At 36.2% G+C, this 26028-nt stretch overlaps 1 protein-coding gene across 1 annotated transcript in view; it reads left to right on the plus strand.

Moving 5' to 3' along the window:
* The window catches only part of atg7 (ATG7 autophagy related 7 homolog (S. cerevisiae)), a 108550-nt gene that overhangs the window by 24652 nt on the left and 57870 nt on the right, over positions 1-26028 (plus strand). The window contains exons 15-18 of the mRNA XM_020933909.2: positions 2521-2636; positions 4673-4748; positions 12780-12860; positions 24484-24606. Coding sequence (XP_020789568.2) covers positions 2521-2636; positions 4673-4748; positions 12780-12860; positions 24484-24606 — 396 coding nt within the window. The remainder of the gene's footprint in view (positions 1-2520; positions 2637-4672; positions 4749-12779; positions 12861-24483; positions 24607-26028) is intronic.

A 26028-nucleotide genomic window follows, 5' to 3' on the forward strand; every position in this document is an offset into this window, starting at 1 on the left:
TTCAGTAAATTATAGATTTTCTATTGCTGTCCCTTCAATCGTGCTTTAATTCTTTACCTCACTTCATAAAATGTTGAGTTCTGAAAAGCAGTGATTGTGTAAACTAAATAGAAGTGTCTCTTTCTCAGAAACTCAGGCTCAAGTCCACTCGTCACATTATCCCCTCTCTGCTGCTCCTGTCCTCTGCCTCCTCTTCAGATCATGAAAACACTAGTCTGATGTTTTGAGCTTGAGTCAGCTAATGAATATTTGTTTGAGTTTTTTGGATTGTCTCAATGCAGCTGTTAAAATTCACAGAAACTATAAAAAATGCATGTTTTTCTACAATGTAAGGTGAGCAAAAAAATAATTATTTCCTGTTAAAGGCAAAACAAGTTTATTTGTATAGCACAATTTGTACACAGTAGTTCAAAGTGTATTACAGAATAAACTATACAATAATAATACTAACAAATCAAAACTATAGATATTAAATAATAACAATAATAAAACACTTAACAATAAAAATATATATCAGTATCATCCCTTCATTAAAATTCACATTCTAGTTTCGACCTCTAATCTTATAACCCCTGGGAACCCTCTAAGAATCTTTAGGGGACTACATGTAGGTCCTGACCCCCATATTTGGAATTGCTTATCTTATGTCATCAGTGTCTTAGAACGGTTAGTGCTAGATAGTCGGGTCCAGAGGGACAAAAGTGATCACGTTGCTCTGGTTGCCACAGTAACATGTTAGCATATGTAGTTATAAACAGGCTTAGTCTTATAAGTTTTAACTATTTTATGCTTTATTTTGTAGTTCTTTTTTAAAGTTACTTCTGCTAACATGTTAACTCAGCCAAAATATTGTCCTAATTCCCACTTTTAACAATTTTCTTCACCCTAACCCTAACCCTAAACAATTTCCTAACTTTATAAATAATCCTGTCCCTAAACTTCATCACTTGAAAGACCCATCCGATCCGGTATTAAAGCATTAAACATTTTAGGACTCTGTGCAATTCCTGTATTTTCTAACTTTTTTTCCTTAAAATTTGCTGTAAAAATATGATTCGTTGTTACAGGTCACAGGTCTTATCCATTTCAAACTAAATAATTTGAAATCATATCCCACATAATGTGTCACTCTGGAGGTGGTTTTCATTTACAAAGTACATGTTGTAAATACATGCAATGCCTTTTTAAGTTTAAGTTACAGTTCTCATTTGTATGCTTCTCCATTTGAATCCATTTAGTATTGCATTACAAAACATCTTCTGATTTTATACATATGTCTACTTGACCTCTGTCTTTGTTGCCTTACAGGGACTCAATATCATTTACAAATGATTCAAAACTCATTTGAAGCCCAGAACCATTTGTTAAATAGGTTCTCCTCTAAATGTCTTCTGGGTCCAGAAATGACCATTTAAATTGGACCCACCACAGGTTTTTGCTTGAAGAAATATAATACAACTCAAATCATACTTTTCTTGCTGTTGATACTATATTGGTGTAAAATGATACATACTTTAGGCTGTGATAACACGTCTGTGGTTACAGCCAAGCAAAGGAATGAATCAAAAGTATTGCAGATTATGTGGGAACAAGATGCACGTCAACTGTGACTAACTGTCATTACACAAGCTAAAGGCTACATGCTAAATGTCAGGATCAAGCCAGATGACACAATACCCTTTGTACCATTCCACTATTATAACACATGCTTGTTTTTTTTATATTTAAAGTGCCCACATTATGCTATTTTCTGATCTATGTTATAATTATTTTCTCATCAAAACATACCTGGGGTTATGTTTTATTTCATTCACACAGATTTAACACAAAAACACTGCATTTCGAGCTTTGGAGATGTAGACAGACGAGTAATGCAAATTTACTCAGACATGTGTGAATGAAAGACAACACAACTCCAGTTATCTTTTTGATGAGGTAACACCAATTGATTTATTTGTATATAGGACCTTTAATAGAAAATACAGAACCTTATTGATTGGTTTTGTGCTAGTTTAAATGACATAGCTGGTCTGAGTTTTGGAGCTCAAGTTTTAAGCTATTTCTTGCCGGTTCATTCATGTTTTTCCTTTTTAGTTCACTTGTTAAGGGAAGTTTTGGTTATGCTGACACATGATTTTGAAATTCAGTGGATGTAGTCAAAGATTTAGTCACACTTTATGTCAGCATAATAATAACCCATTTTAACTTGTTTTATCTTAATTTTTGCATGTTTACTCGGTAATGAGCCAGCCCTCCATTCTTGTGCACATCTGAAAGGGCACTGCACACCCTTTTTGATGCAGAGTATGCCATTTGCTTGTCTCCTAAGAGATGTTATTCATTTGTCAAGTTACAGGTCAGATTTTTTGAAAGTCAAGCTAGGTAATAGCTAATGAAATAAATACTAGATATGTTTAATGTCATATTGTAGAATATTCGAGGCTAAGCAATAACATCTCAATGGACAAAAGTGGTAGTACACAGTGCACCTTTATCCATTGTTCTTTCTGTTGTCCCCAGTCGACCCGGGACCGCACTCTGGACCAGCAGTGCACAGTGAGCAGACCTGGGCTGGCCATGATCGCTGGAGCTCTGGCAGTGGAGATGATGGTGTCCATACTGCAGCACAGTGAAGGGTGGGCTATAATGAAACACATTTTTTCTAACTGTGGTGCAATCTGCATGAATAATTGAGTAGGGTATGTAACTTTCTGGAGTTGGAAACTAGAAAATAATAGTGATCAATGTACATTCCAAAATTGTAAAACTAAACATAAGTACATTTAAAAGTAGACTGGTTGTTTAAAAATAACAATATTGGAGTGCTGCACTGGATCAAAAACTTATGCATACAGGTGCTCATCAAACCGGATCGCTTAGATTCTTGTGGAGTGGGAAAAAGGATGGCAGAGGCACTCTGATTTGCGGTGTATTTATTAATAGTCTGGTTGTTTATCGAACTTTTTCACTCAGAAAGTTGAATTTCAAAAAGCTAGTCACATACTAGAGGAATGACAATGTAATGGATAATGTGAATGAGAGAAAATTATGGATTTCACATTTATTGATTTAAATGACCTAAGCTGATCACTGACAATTAGAAATCAGTGAATATCAAAAATTGCACAGCCTTTTAGCATCATAACATAATGAACATTTTCACAAATATCAACTGTATACTTGGTATAAAATGCAATGTCATGAAAAAAAGAATAGTAATTTGAAATATATTTTACACAGTGCTTAACAGGTCTACATTCTGTATATTTGTATCTGGTATATTTTGTCTTCTGTATTCACTTGTACTTGTCGAAAAAAGCCCTTTGGAATAATAGACTGAAAGCAGCAGCTTCAATCAAAGTTGTCTTGCAAATGCGTTACCACTATTCCTTTCCTTCTCACATATCTGCTCTAAAAGCTCAAGTTACACGTTCCCATGGCAATATCAGTATTTTCAGGTCCTTTTTTCTAACTTTGAAGGGTCTATATAGCTGTATTTAATGAGCAGAGATCATCAAATGTAGATGACTTGGTGGTAATGCTAGCCATGTGTATGCTGTCTATAGTAAGTGGCCACCTGCTGGGTCGGATAAGGCCATTTCTCACTGTTCTGATGCGGCTTCAGTTGGTTGGATATCACAAGTTAAAAGAGAAAGTGTGAAGAAAGAGGAAAGGAAGCAGACTGCCGTTTTCTCAATATATATATTACTTTTTGAGCTTTCACTCTTTTCAGAAAGTTTGGTAAATGCAGTAGGGAGTTTATGAAATAGGTACTATAGTTCAATATCTGTTGTTGTTTGGCTAATGCATCTCTCGAAGTTTTTCACTATTGTTACAAAAATGGAGACTTTTATCAATAAGGGCTGCTTTTTAGATGTTTGATCCAAGACTCAACACTCTACAGTAGACCTGTTGCTTTAAATGTAGTGGTATTTTGATATGAAATTGAAATAAAATATGTGGATCATTGTTATAATTTGTACATTTTAAATCACAATTCATCTAAAACAACGTAATAAAAGAAGCAACACCGAATTAGAAAACCGTGGTGTCCAATCACACCAAAGAGCCCTGAAGTTGTCGGCCCCTCAAATGGTTAACTACACATCACACTAGCGAGTTGTGGATTTTTTTTTTAAATTTGTACCAAAATGACTACGTGATGCTGCTGAATCATATTCCAATTAAGGACATGAATATTGGAGAACAAAGAAAGTCTAGAACAGTGTGTGTATGCCAGCGGTGGAGAAAACGAGGGCTGATCGGCAATATGGCGTCTTGAAAATAAGCAATTACAGATGACTCAGACGTGCACAAATCACTCCCAATACAACTTTGAGAGGGCAAATGAGAAGGGGAAACAAATACTGGTAGGTCTGCTTTAACTGGAGAAACAGAATCCTATGGTCTGAGAAATGAAAAAAAATTATTTATTTATTGCATCAGTTTATCCAAAGAAGTTTTAAGTAATTACTCAAGCAAATGTAACACAGATCAACCCTGCTGACCTGATAAAGACTATTATGGCTTGTCCTCTCCTGCTTTTATTGTGTAGACATTTGAATTACTATTCTTAGCTGATGCTTTTGTTTACACCCACACTAATTGAAAGAAAAACAACATGTGTAAATAAACATGTCCCTCTCACCTTCAATTCACTATCTCTCTGCAGTGGATATGCAGTGGCGAGCAGCAGTGACGACAGGATGAATGAGCCACCCACCTCTCTGGGTCTAGTGCCACATCAGGTTAGACTCTTTATTTTCCTCTCCTCTCGTCCTCTGTCTGTCCTCACATTCATGTCTATGGAGAGATGCATTTGGAGGTCTGGTACCAAAGTCTCACCTTACTGATTACATGCTTTTTCCATATTTAACTAAATATTTCAGTGGTACTTTTAGCTGTAATGATTAGAGCTGCAGGATTAATCGGAAATTAGCAAAACACAAAGGCTGCAGTTTTTTCTTCACAAACAACTAAATATCCTTTCTTCTTCTACATAAAAAATGGCGAACCCTGTGGTTTAAAGCAGATGTTATTCTAGTATTGGTTTAGTCTTTTTGTCAATTCTGCAGAACGTGTTTAAAATGTGAAATTGCAAATCTTCTCACAATCACAGTTAGATACTTTTCCTAAATTGTTCAGCCCGAGTAAATTCTATGGAAACCATCGTTGCCAGGTCTGTGGTTTTCTAACATAGTTTTGAAAAAAAAGTTGGGGGGAAAGTCTGTCTTCGCAGATTGCCCTTTTCTTGGGCTGCTTTTAAAACTCGTGCGGCTACAAAATATTAACATATTGCTTCAATAACTGGCGACTTTCCACACTAATTTGAGGGATTTCCGAGTGTCTTTTGGCACAGTGCCTTGCACAGATCTGTGCACACGCCTGAGTGCATATTGATTTATAGACTTTGTGTTTTTGCCTATTAAGAACGAAAGAACGTCTTACTTCTTACTTTTGATGGGGTCAAAAAAGTAACTAATACAATAAATGCCAATAAAATAAAGATGCTTAAATAAGAGAGTGGCAAAACATCCACACAGCCTATACACAACGTACAAATATATGGTGATATATGGTTTATGTATAATGAAACAAGAAGAGAGCAGGAGAAGCAGGAAAGATTAACAGACAGAGATTCTTAGGCCTATGTGAATGCTTTTATTACAAGCTGTAATGAAATGGCAATATGGCAAAAATGTAATGGCTTTAAATTGGTGTCTTTTGCGGATTTTGAGAGAACATTGGTCTATTTTTTCATTGACCTGGCAACACTGATGGCAACTTTCCTCCAGTGCATATGTAGAGCAGTAATACCATTCAAATTAAAGTATATCTTTTGAATGGAAAGGTCCTCACAAAATTCTTCAAGTTACGGAGAATCTTTTGCCTGAAACTCATGAATAGGTTGTTGAAATAGAAGCTGAAGGTTCTAATAATTCTATTTCAACCACACTTTATACTCTTACATGCATGAATATAATAAACCTAAACAACTATACAAAGGATTATTTAATTCAGTATAATTCAGAGCAAATACAAATCAACAAAATTATATATATTTTATTTATTATAACTATTGTTTTTTTTTTTCGTTGTAGATTTGGCACTTTCCATAATAAACCTTTCTTATTTCTTACTTCATTACCTTATGCTTACCTTTATGCTGTTGCCATGATTATAACATTTAAATACGTCTAATGGGCAAATGAATGTCAGTAACCTTAAACTTTGCTTTTAACCGCCACAAACTGGGACAATTTCACGCTGCTCTCCTTTTAAAGCCTGTAACGGACGACCTTTTAGCGTCTCTGAGTTTGATTTGACATCATAATATTTCCATAGCGTTTGGCAGAGTGAAGTGCACCAGCAGGAATAATTGTTCTTTTAGCCTCACTGGGCGTCACAGCGAGAACAGGCTGTGGATGGACAGATCTGCAGCTGTCCAAAAACTGTTATGGATGAAAAGAGTGAAACGTTTAGGAGGGAAGATGGACTAAACTAGGTCTAAAGCAGGATTAAGTCAAGACTATAATGCAGTTAAACCAGGATGATATCAGGGTTTAACCAGGTAACACCTAAGACTAAGGGTGCACTTGTTCTGGTTGTGGTCCGGTTGTGAGCCCAGTTCAGTCCTGATGTGGATTTGGTTTGGACCTGTTCCAGTCCTGGTCTAGTCATGGTCAACTCCAGGTTTAGTTCCAGGTTTAAGTGAGAACACAACTTAGATTTTGTTAGATCAAGATCAAACCTAAACTAAACCAAGTCAAAAAATATAAAAATTAGGCAAATATTTAACAAAATGTCAGGCCCAACTGTGGTTAACTTAATAAGAACTAAACAGAACAAAACTAACCCACCAGGCAAAGGAACAGGGGTGTTTAAATGCTGATGGTCTAACCAAAACTGAACACAAGAGGGAGGAATTACACTAAAAGATAAACTAAACAAGTGAGTAAAATGATTCAGACATACATTAACTAAAATGTGTCCACCAGATTAGATAATAAATATCAGTCTAATTAAAGGAATTAAATTAAGATATGTGTATTGTAATTAATGTAACTTAATGAAAATGTGAAATGCAAACTGAATAAAATGAAAGAAAAATACTAACACTGTGGAGCGGTGACAGAAGTATCCACCACACCAGGATTACACTATGCCTCTCATAGGATAAAACTGGACTCAGCCAGGACTTAACCCAGATTGTGTTCCAAATCTATTTATAAAGCACCTTTCACAGACAAGATACGTCGCAGCAATACAGAGAATAGTACAGTGCCAGTTACACTAACCTAAAATTCAATAACAAAAGACCCTTGAGATTCTGTCATCAGAGGGTTCATAGTAGTTTAGTTTATTCAGTCATTTTGCAGCACAACTAAACAAAACAAAACATAGACTACAGTCCAATAGATCATGACCGAAAGGGTTTAAGCTGAAGTAAAAAGTACTCATAATGCCTAACCCTATTAAACAATGACAGAATTCCAAGAAAGAAATCAGCGTATGAACAGCAAGTTTACATTTACAATTTCAAAAACATATCACTTTATGCTTTTTATTTTTATTTATTTTTATTTTTTTTTTAAGGCTTCTACAATATTAGACTTTTTAAAATCATCACTCAGGTTGTTTTTTTTTCTTAGTTCTTATCTTCATTTTTTTTTAAAGATACCTGTTCCTCTAAGATTACACTGATTTGATCTGTTCAAATAACTCCTGTAAACAATGAGGAAGCAGATGATTATAGGCTTTGTACATCACTACAGCTGTACTCAGGTCAACAAGATCAAAAAACTGAAGTACTTTTAGCTTAACAAAAATAGGATTTGTTGGTGCATAGTAATTTGCATGATTAATAATCCTAAAATTCTGAATGAAGTATTATTCTTTCATTGAAAATGCAAGTGTATGCCATAATCTCCTATTAAATAAACAATGAATGTAAAATACAATTCTAAATCCCTTTTAAACTTGGTCATGGTATCACTTAGATCTATGTACGTGGTTATCATTTGCCAAACTCCCCTTCATTGTTCATATTTTGTGATGTTCTGGTTAATTCCACTTCACTTTTGTCTCCAGTTGTTGCTATTATAGAATTTAGAATGTATTGTTTACAAACTTTTGAAGCATCTATATGGAGGCTATCCTTGCAGAATGATGAACAATTAGGACTGTTGCCATAGCGATAAACAAGTTAAACCAAAATCTGCTGAATGGGAAAAAGTTCTGAAAATGTTGCATGTAATGGGAAACTGAAACCCATGAATATACATCAGTAGCCCCCGCACCACAGATTGGGAATCACTGGGCTGTATGATCCACAGCTGTTCAGAGCCTGCTCAGTTTGGTGCTCTGCTGACTACTTTCACACTCTCTCCATATCGTCATCTCTATCTGCATCATCATCATCATCAGTATTCATCGCCCCCTGAATCTGAATTTGTGCCTGCACTTGACACCTCTGCAGCTTGTGGTATTTCAACCAAATAATTCAGAAAATGGCAATGCAAATAGTCAATGTGTGTACGTGTGTGCATGTGTGTGTGTGCGCGTGTGTGTGTGAGTGGGAGAGAAGACAGGAGTGAGGGGGTATAGGTTACTAATGCCATGAAATAATATAGATGGAAGATTCATTTAGTGCGGCTATTTGTGCGACTGATGAGAGATAAAACAATGGCACTTGTCCGGAGATTGGAGATTCTACTAGTTTGTGGTATTGCAACAGTGACTCTATTCATTTGAGGTATTGCAACAGTAACTCTAGTTGTTTGTAGTATTGCAACAGTGACTGTATTTGTTTGTAGCATTGCAACAGTGACAACTTGTGGCTAGCTTTAGTATTGACAGTTCAGCTTAAAACATTTTGTGGATTGTGAATGCTATATTGATTGGAGTTATCAAACCAACATTTTCAGGGCAGGTAATAGAAAACTAGACACATCTCCACTACAAAAAACCCAGACAAACTATTGAATTTTGCATTGTGTGGATGACTTTTTTGCATCTTAGTAACTTTGTGACTCATAGGGACTACAGCTGAAAATTAAATTAGCAGCTAGAACTGGCGTGTTTACAGAAATGTTCGTTAATGTGCACTGTCCCTGTTGAAATAATAAATAAAATATGAAATTCTAATATGTATATCTTAAATAATAAATGAGTAATATTTTGACTATTTACTAAATGAATGTATAATTAGAAGTATGGAAATGAAAAGAAGGTTGGATTGGTTGTGGTAAAACTGATAAATAAATCGTCATCTCCTTTTGAGAGACTAAAATTAAAAAACAAAAATAGCATATGGCCATACCAAAGGTGTTATCATTACCATGTCCAAATGATTGTAAATTGTTTTAATTCATATTTTAGCTGCTTAAATATAAAAAAGAAATAATTCAAATGAGCATAAATCTTTTGAATGCAGTTTCTAAAGTTTCAATCTGAGTCACTTCTTCTGTAATGCAAATGTTCAAGGCTCCCTTATGTGCTAAAGAACCATCAGTCACTCCACATGAGCAGCATGATCTAGCCATAGAACGAGAGGACTATTGTAAAGAAATTCTTGTCTCTGATAGCATGAGCTGCCATTTAGAGAAAAAAAGCATTATAATGGCTTTTAGTGATTTTTATGCAAATGTTAGTGTTTCATTTCATTTTGGATATATCCTGTTGAGGTGCTGATATGAACAGAACAGACTTTTCAAATCAAATTTCCGTGTTCAGTCAAAATTTTTGAAAGTTAGACAAAGCCTGCTCACTTACTCACACACTGCTTTTAATGAATGACGTTTTGTTCAGTGGATCTTCGTTAAGTCATGGTTCTCTCTGTGTGCCACTCCCATATATATCTATAACTGTTCTTTTGATTTTCATAATCTTCCCTGTCGTTGGGTGTGTATAAGTTTTACATTTATAAGTCAAATTACATTGTGCACCCGCAGCGATAGTTTCTTGGTGGAGGGTCTAAAAATGTACTGCTTCTGCTTCAGATTAGACTTAACAAGCATTTATCTGAAGTTTCGAGGACGTTTGTACACTACTTGAGGAGTCTCATTGAACACATTTTGTCGTGATGGATCTGTGTTCACAATGTACCAGTGCTTTTTTAGGATTCATTGTCATTTCCTTGGGCAGAATATTTTAATAGCACCTGGGTACATTTTTAGTCCGTTTGTTTTTTTTTGTTTTGGAGGCACTCCAAATCCGTTTCTGGCTCCTTTTATCCACCCCTGCTTGTATGCTCACAACCTGAAGCGATTTTTTAGGTCATCTGCTTGTTTGACATAGTCTTTTTGCTTAGTACAAACCCTGTAGCTGCCCGTTTTAAAGTAGCACAGCACCCCATCTCCTCTCTTAAATATATCAGGATAGAGCAGGTGAAGCCCCTAAGAAGAGGAGGGGATATTAACAGGCTGCTCCTACAACAACAACATGTTTAGATATATATGGAAGTGTGACCACATCCACTGATCGAACATTGAAAAGCAGCCAGGCTTTGATGTTCATTGCATATATTATTGCCTATATCTTTTATGCATTTGATAACTAACCTAACCCTAACCCATTAATGTAATCGAGCTCAACAGTCCTCAAATTTCAAATTTCCATTAGACTTTTCAGAAAATTCAAATATTAAGAGTTCAAAGGCATTGTGGAAGCTAACCTGTTATTTGGTTGCTAATATCCATAACAGGGTTGTTTTAAGTCCAAAAAGCATGTTTAAAACTCATAACCTTTAAAGGGACAGTCCGGAATTTTGGACATAGGACCTAATTTCCTAATTAGCCAGAGTGTTGGAGACGTGTGGAGACACTTTTTTAAAATATTCCATCCAGTCCTTGTATTTGCAGAGGTTGCTGGTGCTAGGCTAGTGCATGTCAATGGCTGCAGTTAGCCTGCCACTAAAAACAGTTGTACCCACTCCACAAAGCACCCGATGTAAATGTATTAGTATGCCAGACTGTCCATGTGAATGTCTGTGTTGATACGATAATTTTAGAAGTAAAACCAACTTTCCATTTGAAGGATTTATGTCTGAGCAGCAGCAGCGAGTTGTACTTCCTGATAGAAAGCTTGGCAGCGGCAGACTGATATCACCTAGCACCTATCTTACCGGCAAAGTAAAATTCCGCTGCTGCTGAGAAAATAGTCCCTCAATATGCAACGATTCATGTGATGCAAGGTTAGTTTTATTTCAAACATTATTCTATCAACACAAACATTTACATCGACAGTCTGGTGAAATAATAGTTTTGCTTCATGTGCTTTGTGAAGTGGGTAAGACTGTTTTTAGTGACAGGATAACTATGGCCATTGACATGCACTAGCCTAGCACTAGCCTAGCACCAGCAACCTCTCCAAATACAAGGACTGGATGTAATAATTTAAAAAGTGTCTCTGCATGTCTCCAACACTGTGGCTCACTGGGAAATGAGGTCCTATGTCAAAAATTCCAGACTGTCCCTTTAATAATTTGGCTGTTTGTAAAGTTTTAGAACCAGATTATAGATAAAGTTATACTAGTGGGTCCTGCGGTCATTAGTTACCATGTAGCTGATTAGCCCTGAGCACACTTTCAAACTTTTAATTAATTTTTTTTTTTTTGGAAAAGTTTTAATAACTTAACGCTTTGTAAAGTTTCAGAAACAGATTATACATAAAGTTTTAGTTCTTGTGGTCATTAGTTACCACATAGCTGATTAGGCCAGAGAACACATTCAAACTTTTAATGAATGAATTAAAAAGAATAGTAAATTTACTTGAAGAAATTGCGGAGGATTGTGTATATTTCACATATATCAAACCAATCTGCAAAGTACTGGCATAAAAAAAATAAAATAAAAAATCCATTTTACTTCCCACGCTGCTCCTCTGACTCACTCTCCCTCCACTTCGTAATGACTGCACTTTCTTCAAATGCTCACAACATGCACACTTCCTATTCCTTCCTCTCTTCTCAGACCTTATCAATGAGCTTTAATTAAAATCCTCCAGATGCATTGATTAAAAGATGCTGTGCTTAAGATTATGAAGTTGTTTGGGTTCAGATTGCTCAACCAAAGAACACATTTTCAATTATGTCACTCCATTGCTCATAGTGCTTTGTTATTGCATGATATTTGTTTGTGACCTCTTAAAAATCAGGATGCCTTTTGATGCGACAGAATAAAGATGTATTTGAAATTAGCAGCAAAAAGAACAGGAAGAGTATTATGTTAAACTATATTGGTCTCAATGTGGGGCGTTTTCCTTAAGGCATAGAAATGACTTTAAGGGAATTCGTCATCGTTTTGGCAGCCGGAAAAATTTGAAACAGAATATTGTAATGTTTTCAATTGACCACCAGATGGTGTTCCTTACCAAATGATAAAATTCTGCCTGTCAGGTAAAGATTAACTTGTGAGGAACCAGCAGGAAGTTATATGTTATATCAAGCAATACAACTTTTTTTATTGTATAGATAATTATTTTTAAACCGGAAGTTATAAAATGACTATTACTATGTCAAAAAACAGCAGTAGCAGTAGTTGCAGTAGCAGTAGTAGTAATAGTAGTGGTTGTTGCTAAGTACTATTAAGCATTGTATTAATGTTTGAGTCAAAATAGTCTTTTATCTATTTCAAAATCATGTACCATTTTCTTTTCTGTGCCAGATGCCAACCCAAGTAAAGCTGTTTTTGTCGGAAATCTGCAACTCTGTGCTACTCTGAAATAATGTGTAATCATTTTTTTCATGACATTTATCTTTTGGTTCTTTTTCATCACAGATCCGAGGTTTTCTCTCAAGGTTTGACAACGTCCTCCCTGCTAGCCTGGCCTTTGACAAGTGCACCGCCTGCTCACCCATAGTAAGTAACTAATTAAAGGTTACTATGAGAATACTTTTTGAATCATGTATACTTGTTTTCCTCTGCCTTAAATCTTTTGTATTGTTGTCACACACAAACTGCAGGCTCAGCAGAGAGTGGGGGATTCCTGGCGTTCCCGTTCCCATGTTAAATCCTGTTGAATTGTTGCTCTTTTGGGAACAGAGCGCTTTCAGTGAAAAAAAAATCAAGTTGCTCATATGGAAATAATCAGCCAGTAGTTTATTGAAGTCAGTGACTGTCCTCAGAGTCCAACTAGCTCCTGCCACTAACTGTGCTGTAAAACTCGCACGCTGCAGTAGCAGTATTAGAAGTATTAGTAGTACTAGTAGCAATATTAGTAGTAGTCGTCGTAGTAGTAGAAGAGATAGATCTAATGGAACTACAGTTTTAACCAGTACATTAAACATACAGTACAGTGCACTTTTACTTTTACGTCTATGTAACACAAACACAAACACAACATAAATAGGATAACATTGAAATAGTATAGAATAGTCTTTATGTGTATCAGAACTACCACATTATAAACTAGCTCAATGGGGTTTAAGTCTGGAGATTGTGCTGGACACTCCATGTTTTCAAGTTTACCATCTTGTACTTTTTTCCTGAGGTAGTTTTGGCAGAGCTTGAACTTGTGTTTTGTATCTTTTTTTTTCTTTTTTTTTTTTACCTCTGGCTGTTCAGTACCTGCATTTGTACCATTTCAAGCTCTTCATTGAACTTGCACAACTTGAATTGCAATAAATAAGTGGAAGAATTAGGGTGTTCTAAAACTTTTGATCGGTAGTAGTAGTTGTAGTAGTAATAGTAGTGGTAGTAGTAGTAGTCATAGTAGTTGTCATAGTAGTCGTCGTCGTAGTAGTAGAAGTAGTAGTACAAATGTTAGTCTAGTATTGGTTATTGTGCATGTATGACAAGAAGTAGCAAGTACATTTTTTTGCGTTAATTATTTATGATCGAAGTAGTTGTAGTTGTAGTTGTATTGTAATATCAGCAACTGCAGATTCACAAGTAACACTAGAAGTAAATCATTCTTTGCCAAATCCTACTTTTCACATTCAATATTGCTTTCCTTGACCCAGTTTCAGTTCATTTCATTGACTTGTTTCCACAGAAATAGGCTATTTGTATTCTCCCTCAAATACAGATGTGGAGTTTGCTGTTTTTGTAATCTTATCAACCAACTAATGGGCCTTCTCAGCAGTTTTTTTTTTTTTTTTTTTTTGTCATGGTTGGGGGAGAAAAAACAATAAGTTAGACAAAAAAGTGCGTGGGGGCTGGTCTGAGGGAACAAACAGCCCAGTGGAGAAAAGTCTAGTCTGTGCCTCTGATCTCAATGGAGTCTTTGTGTTAATCAGGAGGTTAGGAAGGATCACTCTGCCACTGCAGTGTCAAGACAGACTGCAGAGAGAGATAGCAACCAAGCAGATGAAGGCTGCACAAAATATCAGATTGTGATTTTTCTGACAAGCAATTACGATTTAGATTTGTAATTTTTTTAAATGTAGGATTCAGTTCAGGAGTGCACTATGTAAACACAAGATACAAGTACAAGATTTCTCTATAAAAATACGTAGTTCTTTGCAGAGGACAATCTATTTATTGTCTTTGCAATTTGATAATTGCTCTGACTCAAATTGCAATTTTTGATTCATTTGAGATATACCATGCAGCCCTGTAGTAGTAGTAGTAGTAGTGGTTGAAAGTAGTAGTAGTTGAAATAGCTTTAATACTGCTTTAATTGGAGCAGTAGTAATAGTAGTTGCAAGGTAATACTAGCTGTTTTATTTATTTATTTATTTATTTTTGATGCAGTAGCAGTTGTATTTGAAGTATAGCAGTAGTAGTAGTGGAGTAAGGATAGCAAGAGGGTAGTGGTTGTAGTAAGTAGTTTTAGGTAGTAGTAGGTGGTAATAGTAATAGCGCAATTACAGAAAAGTAACTATTTAAGTGAAAATATTCTATTTATCCTACTTGTAGTTCTATTTCTAGTATTATTTGTAGTAGCCAAAGACATCAGCAGGGTAGTCTTTAGTCTTGAGTAACTTGGGCATACAGGTGAACTTCATCATTATAGAAATACTATTAGTTGTTGCTGTCAAAAGTATCTCTAGTGGGGGTTTGAAGGACCTTGATTTTAGTCTGGCCTGTCTCTTTAAGTTTTTCATTGGCATCCTCCCTCCTACGCTGGGTCCATGTAGTTCCTCCCCATCCCGAGGTGTCATGTTTCAGCCCGTGACCGATGTGATTATTGGGCTCACAAAGGGATCATAGAGTTTGAGACGCTCTCAACAAGAAGCACAGAGGTTTTTCCCTGTACAGAGCATTGTTTAACACACAAGGAGAGGAAGTGGACATTTTAACATTGTGTCGTATTTGTTGCATATACCCCCCCCGAAACATATTAAACTTCACAGTGGTCATTTTGTTAGTTCAAGTATTTTATGAACTGAGTAAATTCTTCTTAGCGTTCTTGAGCATTTACAGACCCTGCATCCAAAGAACAGCTATTAAAGTTACTGATATGGAAGTTTGGTATTCAACTCAGACTTTTAAGAGCATAATAACTTGGTAAGAGTTGGACTAAAATCCTAAATGTGAAAGTTGTAGTGAGTAAATTACTTTATATTTGCAAATTGTGTAAAAATAGGGATAAAGTAGTAGCTGTTTGAAGTAGTTGTTAATAGTAGTAGTAGCAGTAGCAGCAACAGTAGCAACAGTAGAAGCAGTAGTAGCTGTAGTAGTAGTAGTTGTTGTTGTTGTAATAGTAGTAGTAGCACATAGTATTATGGTTGTCCAGTCATCATTGTGCTGCTCAAGCTACTAATGGGCTACAAGTTTTCTGTATACATATATGGACAAACATAATTTGATGTCTTAAACTTTGTTAGTTCAAGACTTGATTAACATGTAAACATATTATAACTTTACACTGTATTGCACTGATACAAGCATCATTTCATCACATGTAACTCAATACACAGAGTTGCTTTGGTCTGTTTCCCAGTCCTGTTCTTCCTCCCACACATCTCTCAGTCCACTGTAACGTGTCTTTGTGCGTCTATCCTCTTGTGTGTGTGCGTGTTTCATTGTGCGTGTTATGTGTGACTCCTGGCTCTGTGTGCTGCCAGGTCGCTATAGAAACAAAACAATCCGGGCCCTGTGTGCACCCGAGCTCTTCCTGTAGCTTTTTCTTCTCCCACTTTTGTGTAGACGTAGCGGAGCAGTACGCAACATAGGAGTCAAAGAGGACGTCACTGCTATTCTGAAACATGTGCTAGGACAAACACAACATCCAAGTCATGAATAAACTGATCAGGAAAGTAAAGTAGACCAAGACTAGACTAGGACCTAAACCAGGACTAAACGAGGTTCAAAGCAACAAATGAGTAACTAAACCAGGTCAAAAGTACACAATATCCAAATGATGAAGAAACTGACCAGGAAACTAAATTAGAACAAGACTAAACCAGAAGTAAACCAAAACTGAACTCAGACTAAATCAGGCCTAAACCAGGACCACGACCAGGACATGAACAAACAAAGTCTGCATAAAGACTAAACTGGGTTCAAACTAGTGTAAATGCAAACAACACTTGGACAAAACCCAATCTTGATGAGATAAGACTAAGTCTATACCAGATTTATACCAGCTGGACAAAACTTGGCGAAACCAGGGCTAAACCAAGTAAACCAGGGCTCAACGAGGACAAAACCAGGCCTAAGCCAGGACAAGATCACAGCTAAACCACAGCTCAACCAGGACTCAACCAAGATTAAACCAGGACTAGATGAGAGCTAAACCAGAGCTAAACCAGGGCTCAACCAGGATTAAACCAGGACTAGACCAGAGCTTAACCAGAGCTAAACCAGAGCTAAACCAGAGCTAAACCAGGGTTTAACCAGGGCTCACCCAGAATTAAACCAGAATTAAACCAGAACTAAACCAGGACTAAACCAGGACTAAACCAGGGATCAACCAGGGCTCAACCAGGACTCAACCAGGATTAAGCCAGGACTCAAACAGCATCAGAATCAAGTTCAGGAATTAATATATAAATATAAATATAGAATATAACAAGGCATAACAAAGCAACAAACTTTAACCTAAACCAGGACTAAATCAGGACTAAACAAGGCCGATGTGGCTAAGTGAGGATTTAGCCAGGTCTAAACTAGTCTAAAATATGGACTTGAATATTTGAAACCTGTGTGTGACTGTTCTGGAGCCCAATAAAAGCAGAGGCCCTGAGTAAACCACAGCTGACGTGGCTTTGTCTTAAACCAGGCCAGACACCTCTCACTGCCGTTAGACCTGACAAACATGGCGGCTCTTTAATAGGAAGGATTATGCTGCAGGTCTGGAGAGTGAGTCCACCCATAAACATCACTTTATTACACAGTCTACCCAGGCATTGCTCATACATCTAAAAGGATGGTTAATCTGCTAATTATACTATAGATGTGGTTCCCCAAATGTTGGACAAGGGCTTAAAAGTGAGTCAAGACAGGCCTGAATGGGAATGACATTTTTTTTTTTTTTTTCACAAACTCAAAAGTGTGGAACAGCCTGCACATTGCAATCAGTAGCAAAGCGTGGCATAGCAATTATAAGAGCTGTAACAAAATTGTAACTAAATGGACTAGGGATGCAACGATATACAAATCTTTTGGTACGATATTATCACAAGATGCATTTCACAGTAAAATATTTATTGCAATATTTTGGAGAGGCTGATATAATTGTAGATAGGACACTTTTTTGCTTTTAAAATACTCTGACACGATTTTGGTGTGAATTATTACTGTCATAATCCCAAGAATTAGAGTAAAAAACATATAATTTAAACAAAAGTGGGAAACAGAATTGAAACTTGAATTGTCAGAGGATGATTGACACTGTATATGGCTTTTACAGCACTCTTCCACCTGCTCAAGACAATGCAGAGAATTTGGTTGGAAAAACCAGGTGAGGGATTTTATTACTCCACACATCAAAAGCAAGCAATTGAAAACCCCTTAACAGTGTTGGAGACGGTGTGGTGAATGGAGTGCCAATCATTCTCATGTGTTTTGGAAATGTATTAAAATTAAATATTTTTGGGAAAATATTGCAACTGTAATGGAAGAAGTATTTGGCTATAAAATACCCAATGACCCACGGGTTATGTACTAGGGCTTGTTGCATGAAAACAACATTCAAACAGAGGACTTCTGTTTGTTTAAAGTAATGCTTATTATTACCTATTATTTGAGACTGAAAGCTGCTAAATTTGAAAAGCGATGGTCCAAATGGTCTATTTACAAAGCTCACTCCAATGTATGAGGTATTTCTTTTTCTTTTTTTTTTTTTTGTAGAAACCCACAGACTGTTTGTTCTTTTATCTGCATTTGTTAAAATTTTGAAAAAGCACAAATAAAAAGTAAAAAAAAAACAAAAAACAACAAAAACCATGTAACTTTATATTGTCAGCGCTGAACTGAATCATGGGATATGTAGTTCCCAATGTTTATTAGCTATTTCTATTATAAAAAAATGCATTTCAGCAAAGGAACTGGTAATTCGATATATTGTGATGCCCCATGGTATTATTGTGAGACTTTTGACGATACGCTATCATGATATTTCAGTTATTGTTACATTTCTAAAATGGGCCAATACATATTTTTAGAATGAATCAAAACGTTCAGAAATGTATCTTAATTCATCTTTTTTTCATAGAATAATATGTGTATGTCATCATGGAGACCAAACCAGATCAAGTTACAGATCAGATCTGTGGAGAGGCAACCACAACTGACTTCAGAATGCCTGTTTTTCTAGGTATTTTTGAGCTATAAAACAACCTGTAATTGAATACATGTAAAATAGAGTTGTTTAATTTTATACTGTGGAACATTTTAAGCAGACCAATGACATACATAGAAACAAGCAAGCGATGGACCCTTAACCAAAAAGTTACATAGTGCACCTTTGAACAATGTGATGTTGCAGTCATCATTGTCAAATATTTGCATTGCCAGAATTGATGTTTTTCTCAACCTTTTATCCTCTCTTATCTCCAAGTGAGTTTTGTTTATGCTGCTATCAGGCTTGAACCAACAAATAGTCAGAATAGCAGTTACACAACCATTTTATACGCACTGAACATGTCATTACAATATTAGGCAGTAATGTCCAAAATGCGTCTTATTGAAAAGAGCCGTTAGAGACATTGGCCGTTGAGTCACTGGGGAGGTGGACGTGCTTTGAAGGTTTTATAGTTTTCTTGGAAGGAAAAGCCCTGCGTCAGTCGGAAGTGTTTACTCATATAGTCTGTGAGTGGCCCATAAATGAAACGAGAGCTCCCGTTAGCCACCGCAGACCCCACTCCCCCCATCTCCCCTCTCTCCCTCCGTCCTCGCCGTCTCTCCTCTCTCCCTCTCCTCACTCACCATCTCCCCTTTCTCCCTCCACCCTTGCCATCTCGCCTCTCCCCATGTCTGATTCGTTTACAGAGGAACAAGTACAGTATACAAACACAGATGTGAGTGCGGAGAGTTGAAAGTTCTTGGACATTTTGAACTATTAAAGATGCATTGTGTAACTTTTCTGGTGGAGGGTCCGTCACCTGTTTGTTTCTATGGATACCATGCTTTTACATCTCAAAAATACCTAGAAACTCATGTATTCTGACTGTAAGCAGGGCTGCCTCTCAGTCTCCACAGATCTAACTTGTAACTTGTAACTAATGCCATACTGTGAAACATTCCAGACAAAGCAATAACATCTCCAAGGAGAAAAACATTTGACGGACCCTCCCCCAGAAAAGTTACACTGCACCTTTGAAGGCTCTGTACTTGATTTTTACTGTGTTCAGAACATAAAAAAATAGATCCAGTTCATTTAAAAAAGTTATTCCTCTTTTACCTTAAGCCAGGGGTGTCAAACTCAAATTCACAGAGGGCCAAAATTAAAAACTGGGACTAAGTCGTGGGCCAAACTAAATATTTATTGAAAAATTTCAACAACATTTACATGTTTTCCCTTCTTTCAAGATAAGTAATGTTAAACTTTTTTTTTAATTAAATAAATGTTTAATAATAGTTTTGCTTAAACAGTGAATCCAGAACAAGCATAATATAAAATAATAACAACATTTAAAATGAATAATGTCTCTATAATCTGTAGTCAAGGTGCCAGCTCTAATACATATTTAATATAATCTAATGGGCCAAATATAATTATATCACGGGCCAAATTTGGCCCCCGGGCCTGAGTTTGACATGTCTGCCTTAAGCATTCCGAGCATGCTAATTATTCACTGTGATGAAATTATAAACTCGTTGCTCAACTTTCAGACGCCAGAGTGGATTTTGCCATCGTGGTAATGCTAACAAGGACTAGTATGCTAACTATGTGTTTACTGATTCTTTGAGGAAAAAATGCTTTTGAATTAGATGCAGACAGTACGCAATTGTTTCATTTCTTCCTCAAGAGCTGCTTAAACAATATATCTGTACTGCGGTAAAACTAATTTGGCTCAAATACTCCAAAAGAAAAGTGGTACAACCTGTTGATTCACAATTATAACAGCGGTATTTCAATTGATATGAAGTTAGCGGGGCAGTCAACTCATGAAATTCCTTGATTGGTTGACTAAAGACTTGCCTTGTGCTTCGATTAGTCAAGTAAAAATGGTTATTATAGGATGTAATGTATAGAGAGAAATACTGTATAAGTGAAAATGGATTTTAAAGAGTCCAATCATGTCCAGTCTCCAGCTATCTCACGTCGTACTTTCTCCCCGCTGCTGTGGGCCCTGTAAATCCCTATCCAAATAAAGTAGTTGACTCATAAGACAACTGGCTGACAAAGAAACCATTGTCTGATTAATTGACTCAAGGACTACAGCCCTAGAGATAAGATACATGTGGGAAATACAACATAAAAATTTCATTGAAGTGAGCGTACCATTACTTTAAAGGTGCACTACGTAACTTTTCTAGTGGAGTGTAGGCCACTTGCTCGTCTCCATGGTTGTGTTTGCTTTATGTTCCACGATATGGCAATAAACATATTTTGCCCCATGACTGAGTTACAGGTCAGGTCTGTGGAGAAGCGATTCTGCTCACTGTAAGACTGCATGTTTTTCAAGGTATTTTTGAGCTTTAAAGCGCCATAAAATAATTGCCAGGGAAACAAGCAGGATGCATACCACCACTACAGAAAATGCAGTGCTTTTTTAAAAATCACACATATCAAAAAATGAATCCTGTAAGTCATTTTTGGAATTTCAAGCATTTTAAATTAAATGTCGAGACATACAGTATGTTCAGGAACAATGTGCATATCTGGTTGTGTCCTTGGGCATTGACTGATTTTATGAGCAGCTAAAAATGCCTAAAATGAGCAAAACAGTAGCATGGAGTAGTTAAATGCATTGTTTATCAAAATTCAATCCAATTTTTTCACTGTCGCATTTCCCACTTGTATTGTTGCCATCACAGTTTGTACTTTCAAGTTCAAAATAATAATAAGAATGCTTGTCATCGATTGCATTTGTCAGACTCTCATTGTGAGTATAGAATTTCATATATTATTCTTTCAAGACCCATAGGTGGAGAATCAAGTGGCATGGCTGCTAATCTGCTTCTACACACCAGCCAATCAAAAAGTAAACTAGTATCTACACTACTAGCATTTACACTTACGCATGTTTAATGACTCTTCTCATTCACAACTTAAATACGGACTTCTACGTGTTTATTCCTCTTAGGCACCATTTTTATGCTCGGACATGCCCACATCCCACAATAGACTGGTTTCCTAAATGGCACATAGTCATAGTCTAAAACTGAATAACGACAAGTCAGAAGTGGTTTTAGTTGATCCCTCTAATCCTGCGAATGATCTTTGCATTTATGTTGGAGACTAAGGATAGACTCATCCGATACTGATATTGTTGATGTAATACCACTGTTTATTGATCATAGTTTGCCCAAAAGATCTCATGCTGTTATGGATCGAGAGACAAATAACAGCTACGTAAAACATTTGGTTCAGTTTTGTCTTCTTTTATGTTTGTTTTAAGGAAATAAATGCTGTTTTAATTTTCTGCTCTGGTATCGGTTAATCGGGTATCGGCAGACACTTAAAGCGGTAGTATCAAAATCTGTATCGGAACTGAAAAAACTGGATCACTGCATCCCTGTTGGAGACATGTCTAATAGTTTGAAACCTCTGCCAAGAATGTTTTATTAGATTAAAATTTTTGTCCTTTAAATAGATAATGTGGTCCAAATGTGTTTATGTAATTTTAAGGTAATTTCTCTCACTGGCTGCTGTTCCATGTACACTATGTATTTTATTTAAATTACCTTAGAGTGCTATATTATGGTTGTATCGCTTTGTTTTGTGTGGAGGCTCTGTTTTATCAACCTTGCTGTTTTGTTTTTTCTGAATAGCGCTATATAAACAAAGATTATTATTAATACGCACTTGTCGGATCTGAGATAGAACCGGCAATCTTTTGTGTATGTGGATGAGTACTCCAGATCACTGAGCCACTGCTGCCCCCCTTTATAATAACTTTGTCAAGATCACATTACTCCTTGTGCGATACCCGGGCACATTTCCTCTAAATTGGCCCTGGCTGTAACAGATCCCACCGATGGAAGTGGAGAGAGTCACCGAATAAAAGAGGAGAGAGGAGAGAGAGAGAGAAGGGAGGTTTGAAAAGATGAGCAGGAGACATGCCATTGTGTTTGTGGTTTGTGTGTCTGGATCTAGAGCTAGACGCCACATTTACGCACACACATACACATCTCTCCATTGTGAAGCAGGGGTAACCATACACCTGTGGTCTGTCTAAACTGCAGAGGAGAGACAGTTTGGGAGGATGTGTATCAACAGATGCTTGGGTTGTATTCAGATTTGAAGAACTATAATGATGATCAAATTTGACGGAACATTTTATCTCAATAACTACAAACTCAAATGGTTTGTTTTAGACTGTGTGGTCTAAACTGTCTTTTTTGAACTTTTAATCATGTTATAATGTTATTTTCTCATCAAAGGTTCAAAGATACAACTTCAAAAGACAAATTCTTGTCTTCTCAGTGCTCAAATAGCCATCACCGTATTGCTAATAAATTTGAGAGTTTGCAGTAATCCTTTTAATGTAATTCAAATGTCTCTACTCCACATTGAGATGCTATTCTTTCTATTCTATGCTATTCATACTTCTTGTTTTGTATGAAGAATAAATGTTGATTTGATTTTATTCAAATCAAGTTAATTTGCATGTCAAATGGAAGTAGACTTTAACATTTTGTTTTAATATAGGACATACATAGGACATTTAAATGAATATGTAGTGCAGCAGTTTTGCCAAACATATCCATACTAATGCTAATCGATATGGATATTAAAACTTGTATCAAAACTAGATACTCATTAGTGCAAGTATATCAATAAAAAGTCACATTCACAGGACAGAAATTAACCTGAATAGTTTTAGAATGATTTTGCGCTGTATCAGAACAAGTATAAGAGCACATATATGCCCGTGGACCACCATAGAACCTACCTGGATTACACAGGGATTACTGTATTTAGCCTAATCTTTTTTTTTTTTTTTTTGGTTATCATTGTGGTATTATATTGAGTATCAAGTCTATTCCTTATCAAATCAAGTTTGAAATGTTTATATTGAATCCATGTATCATTTGTTCATTCTTTTTTCAAAATAAAACCAAAAATAATAAATGAAAACAATTTTCTTAAGTATTTGTCTCAAAAAAAAAAAAAAGGGTGAATGAAAACGATTATTTTATTTATTTATTTTTTTCAGTTTTTGATTTTGTATTTAAATGAATAATGAAAAAAATGGATAACAGCCGTTTGTTGTTTCCGTGACTTAAACTGCAATGCCGGACTAGACCAAGACTGAGACCGGGACCAGACCAGGACTGAGACCTGGTTTTGTCCTGGTTTAGACCTGGTTCTGTCCTGGTTCAGTTCTTGTTTAAATGTGGTTTAGACCTGTTTTAGTCCTATTTTAGTCCTGGATCAGTCCTGGTTGAGTCCTGGTTCAGCCCTGGTTCAGTCCTGGTTCAGTTCCGGTTCAGTCCATATGCGGCACAAAAGTCAGGCATCGCAGTTTAAGTCATGGAAATGAATATATAAAATATAAATTTTTTCCATTAATCATTTAAACACAAAATTGAAAACTGAAAAACCGAATCGTTATCCTTTTTTTAATTTTGGTTTTGGAGACAAATTATGAAGAAAATTGTTGTTTTTCTGTTTAAATTTTTGGTTTTATTTTGAAAAATGAATGAACGAATGATATCCGGATTATATTGTGACAGCACTATTCTGGTTTCTTAATAAAGACTATGCCTAACAGGCTGAATACTGTGATAATAATAAACAGCCCACATTCTTAGACCTAAAACACCTCTTTTATGGCAAGCTGGCTGTGTGTGAAGTCATTGCACCTCACACCTTTGACACCTATTGACAAACAACATATTCTTTGTATATAGAACCTATAAACCTGTTTAGCCATCGTTTCTCAGCAGTCAAACATCTCTATGTGTCACGTTTTGTGTTTAGGTTTTGGATCACTACGAGAGAGAAGGCTTCCATTTCCTCTCCAAGGTTTTCAATTCCTCCCACTCGTTCCTGGAAGACCTCACGGGGCTGACGCTGCTGCACCAGGAGACGCAGGCGGCTGAGGTACAAACAAAATAAAAGCAAAAACACGGAAGGGTTGGAGCTTCAGGGGTTTTTCTTAGTAAAAAGTCCAGAACAGGTGTTTCAGACAAGGCTCAAAGGGCAAACAGTGACCTTGCTTGTAGCATAGAAACTTATTGTAACAGTAGGGGTGGGATAAGACAGGATTTTCACAAGGTGAGATGAGACACGAGATAGGGTCCACAAGATTAAGATGAGATTTTGAAATTATTTACAATAATCGGATCAATTCACAATTTTGATCACATGATTTTTAATTTAATTTTTTTATATATTGTGTTGTGAATGTATTTTATGTGTTGATATAGTTAATTCACTTATTACATTTTAATTATTTAAATTATTACACTAAAACTGGACCTGCAGCCTATATGATACATGTACAATGCAGAGGGACACAGAGAAGTAGGAGCTCTCCTCTTTCCTTCTTTCTCACTTTAAACTAATTTATGGATAAGAAAAGTCAAAAATATTTCTTTGTGGATCTTTTTCAAACAGTGTTCAGCACGGTTTGCGGGTGAATTAGACACACATATATTTGATTATATTATATAGTGATCTTTTTTTAACCAAATTTAGCACTGATTATCTGCATCAATATTAGTCCTATCACTACAAAATAAAAACTGAAAAAGAGTCTCTATGTGGAGGAGTCTTTTAGCTATGGCTGCTCAAAGATATGCAACTTTTCAGAGCCTGGGCAAGGCGCTCTTTCATGCCTGTGCCAAATGTAAAGACGGAGTATGCAATCTCGCCAATACTCTTGGACCAAGAGAAAAAGAACATTTAAAAAAAAAAAAATCAAGTACTTTGTAACAAATTGCAATATAATTACATTTACTTCAGTTTAAAGCTGTTCCACTGCACAGTTGTGGCCATGTGTGATGAAAATGAGTGATCTTGGGGAAAATCTTAGTCATATGACCAAAAATGAGCTGCAGTTGATATCAAGTGTGTCTGATATTTTTGTATCTTGGTTGCAGAGGGAGTCCTCTACTCCACCATAAGCAAGAGCCCATTTCTTTTTAATTTAGTACTTTTTACAATGCTGTGAAAACACAGCTAGCCACAATTCATCATGAGAACCATCACACAGTGTACTTATGTGCTGTCTTACAATTTTCATGTTGTTTAGAATCACATCTATAAATATTATAGAACAGAAAATGATGATGCAGGTAGGTATTGAGGTATAAGTGTGACTCAAAATGTGTGAGACAAAATGCTGTGATTTCTCTGTTTAGCCAACAAACAATTTTTAGCATTCACTTAGGTTTGTGTGGGAACAATTTAGCTATGGTATTTCCCTATATCTTGTCCAATATGTTTCAAGCATACACAACTAATGCCACTATTTTAGGTAACTTAAGTAATTGGATGATGGCACTATAGCAACTCCAAACC

The sequence above is a fragment of the Boleophthalmus pectinirostris genome, unplaced genomic scaffold (genome assembly GCF_026225935.1).
Source record: "Boleophthalmus pectinirostris isolate CB_2022bp ecotype Guang Dong unplaced genomic scaffold, ASM2622593v1 HiC_scaffold_3, whole genome shotgun sequence".
Taxonomy (NCBI): domain Eukaryota; kingdom Metazoa; phylum Chordata; class Actinopteri; order Gobiiformes; family Gobiidae; genus Boleophthalmus; species Boleophthalmus pectinirostris.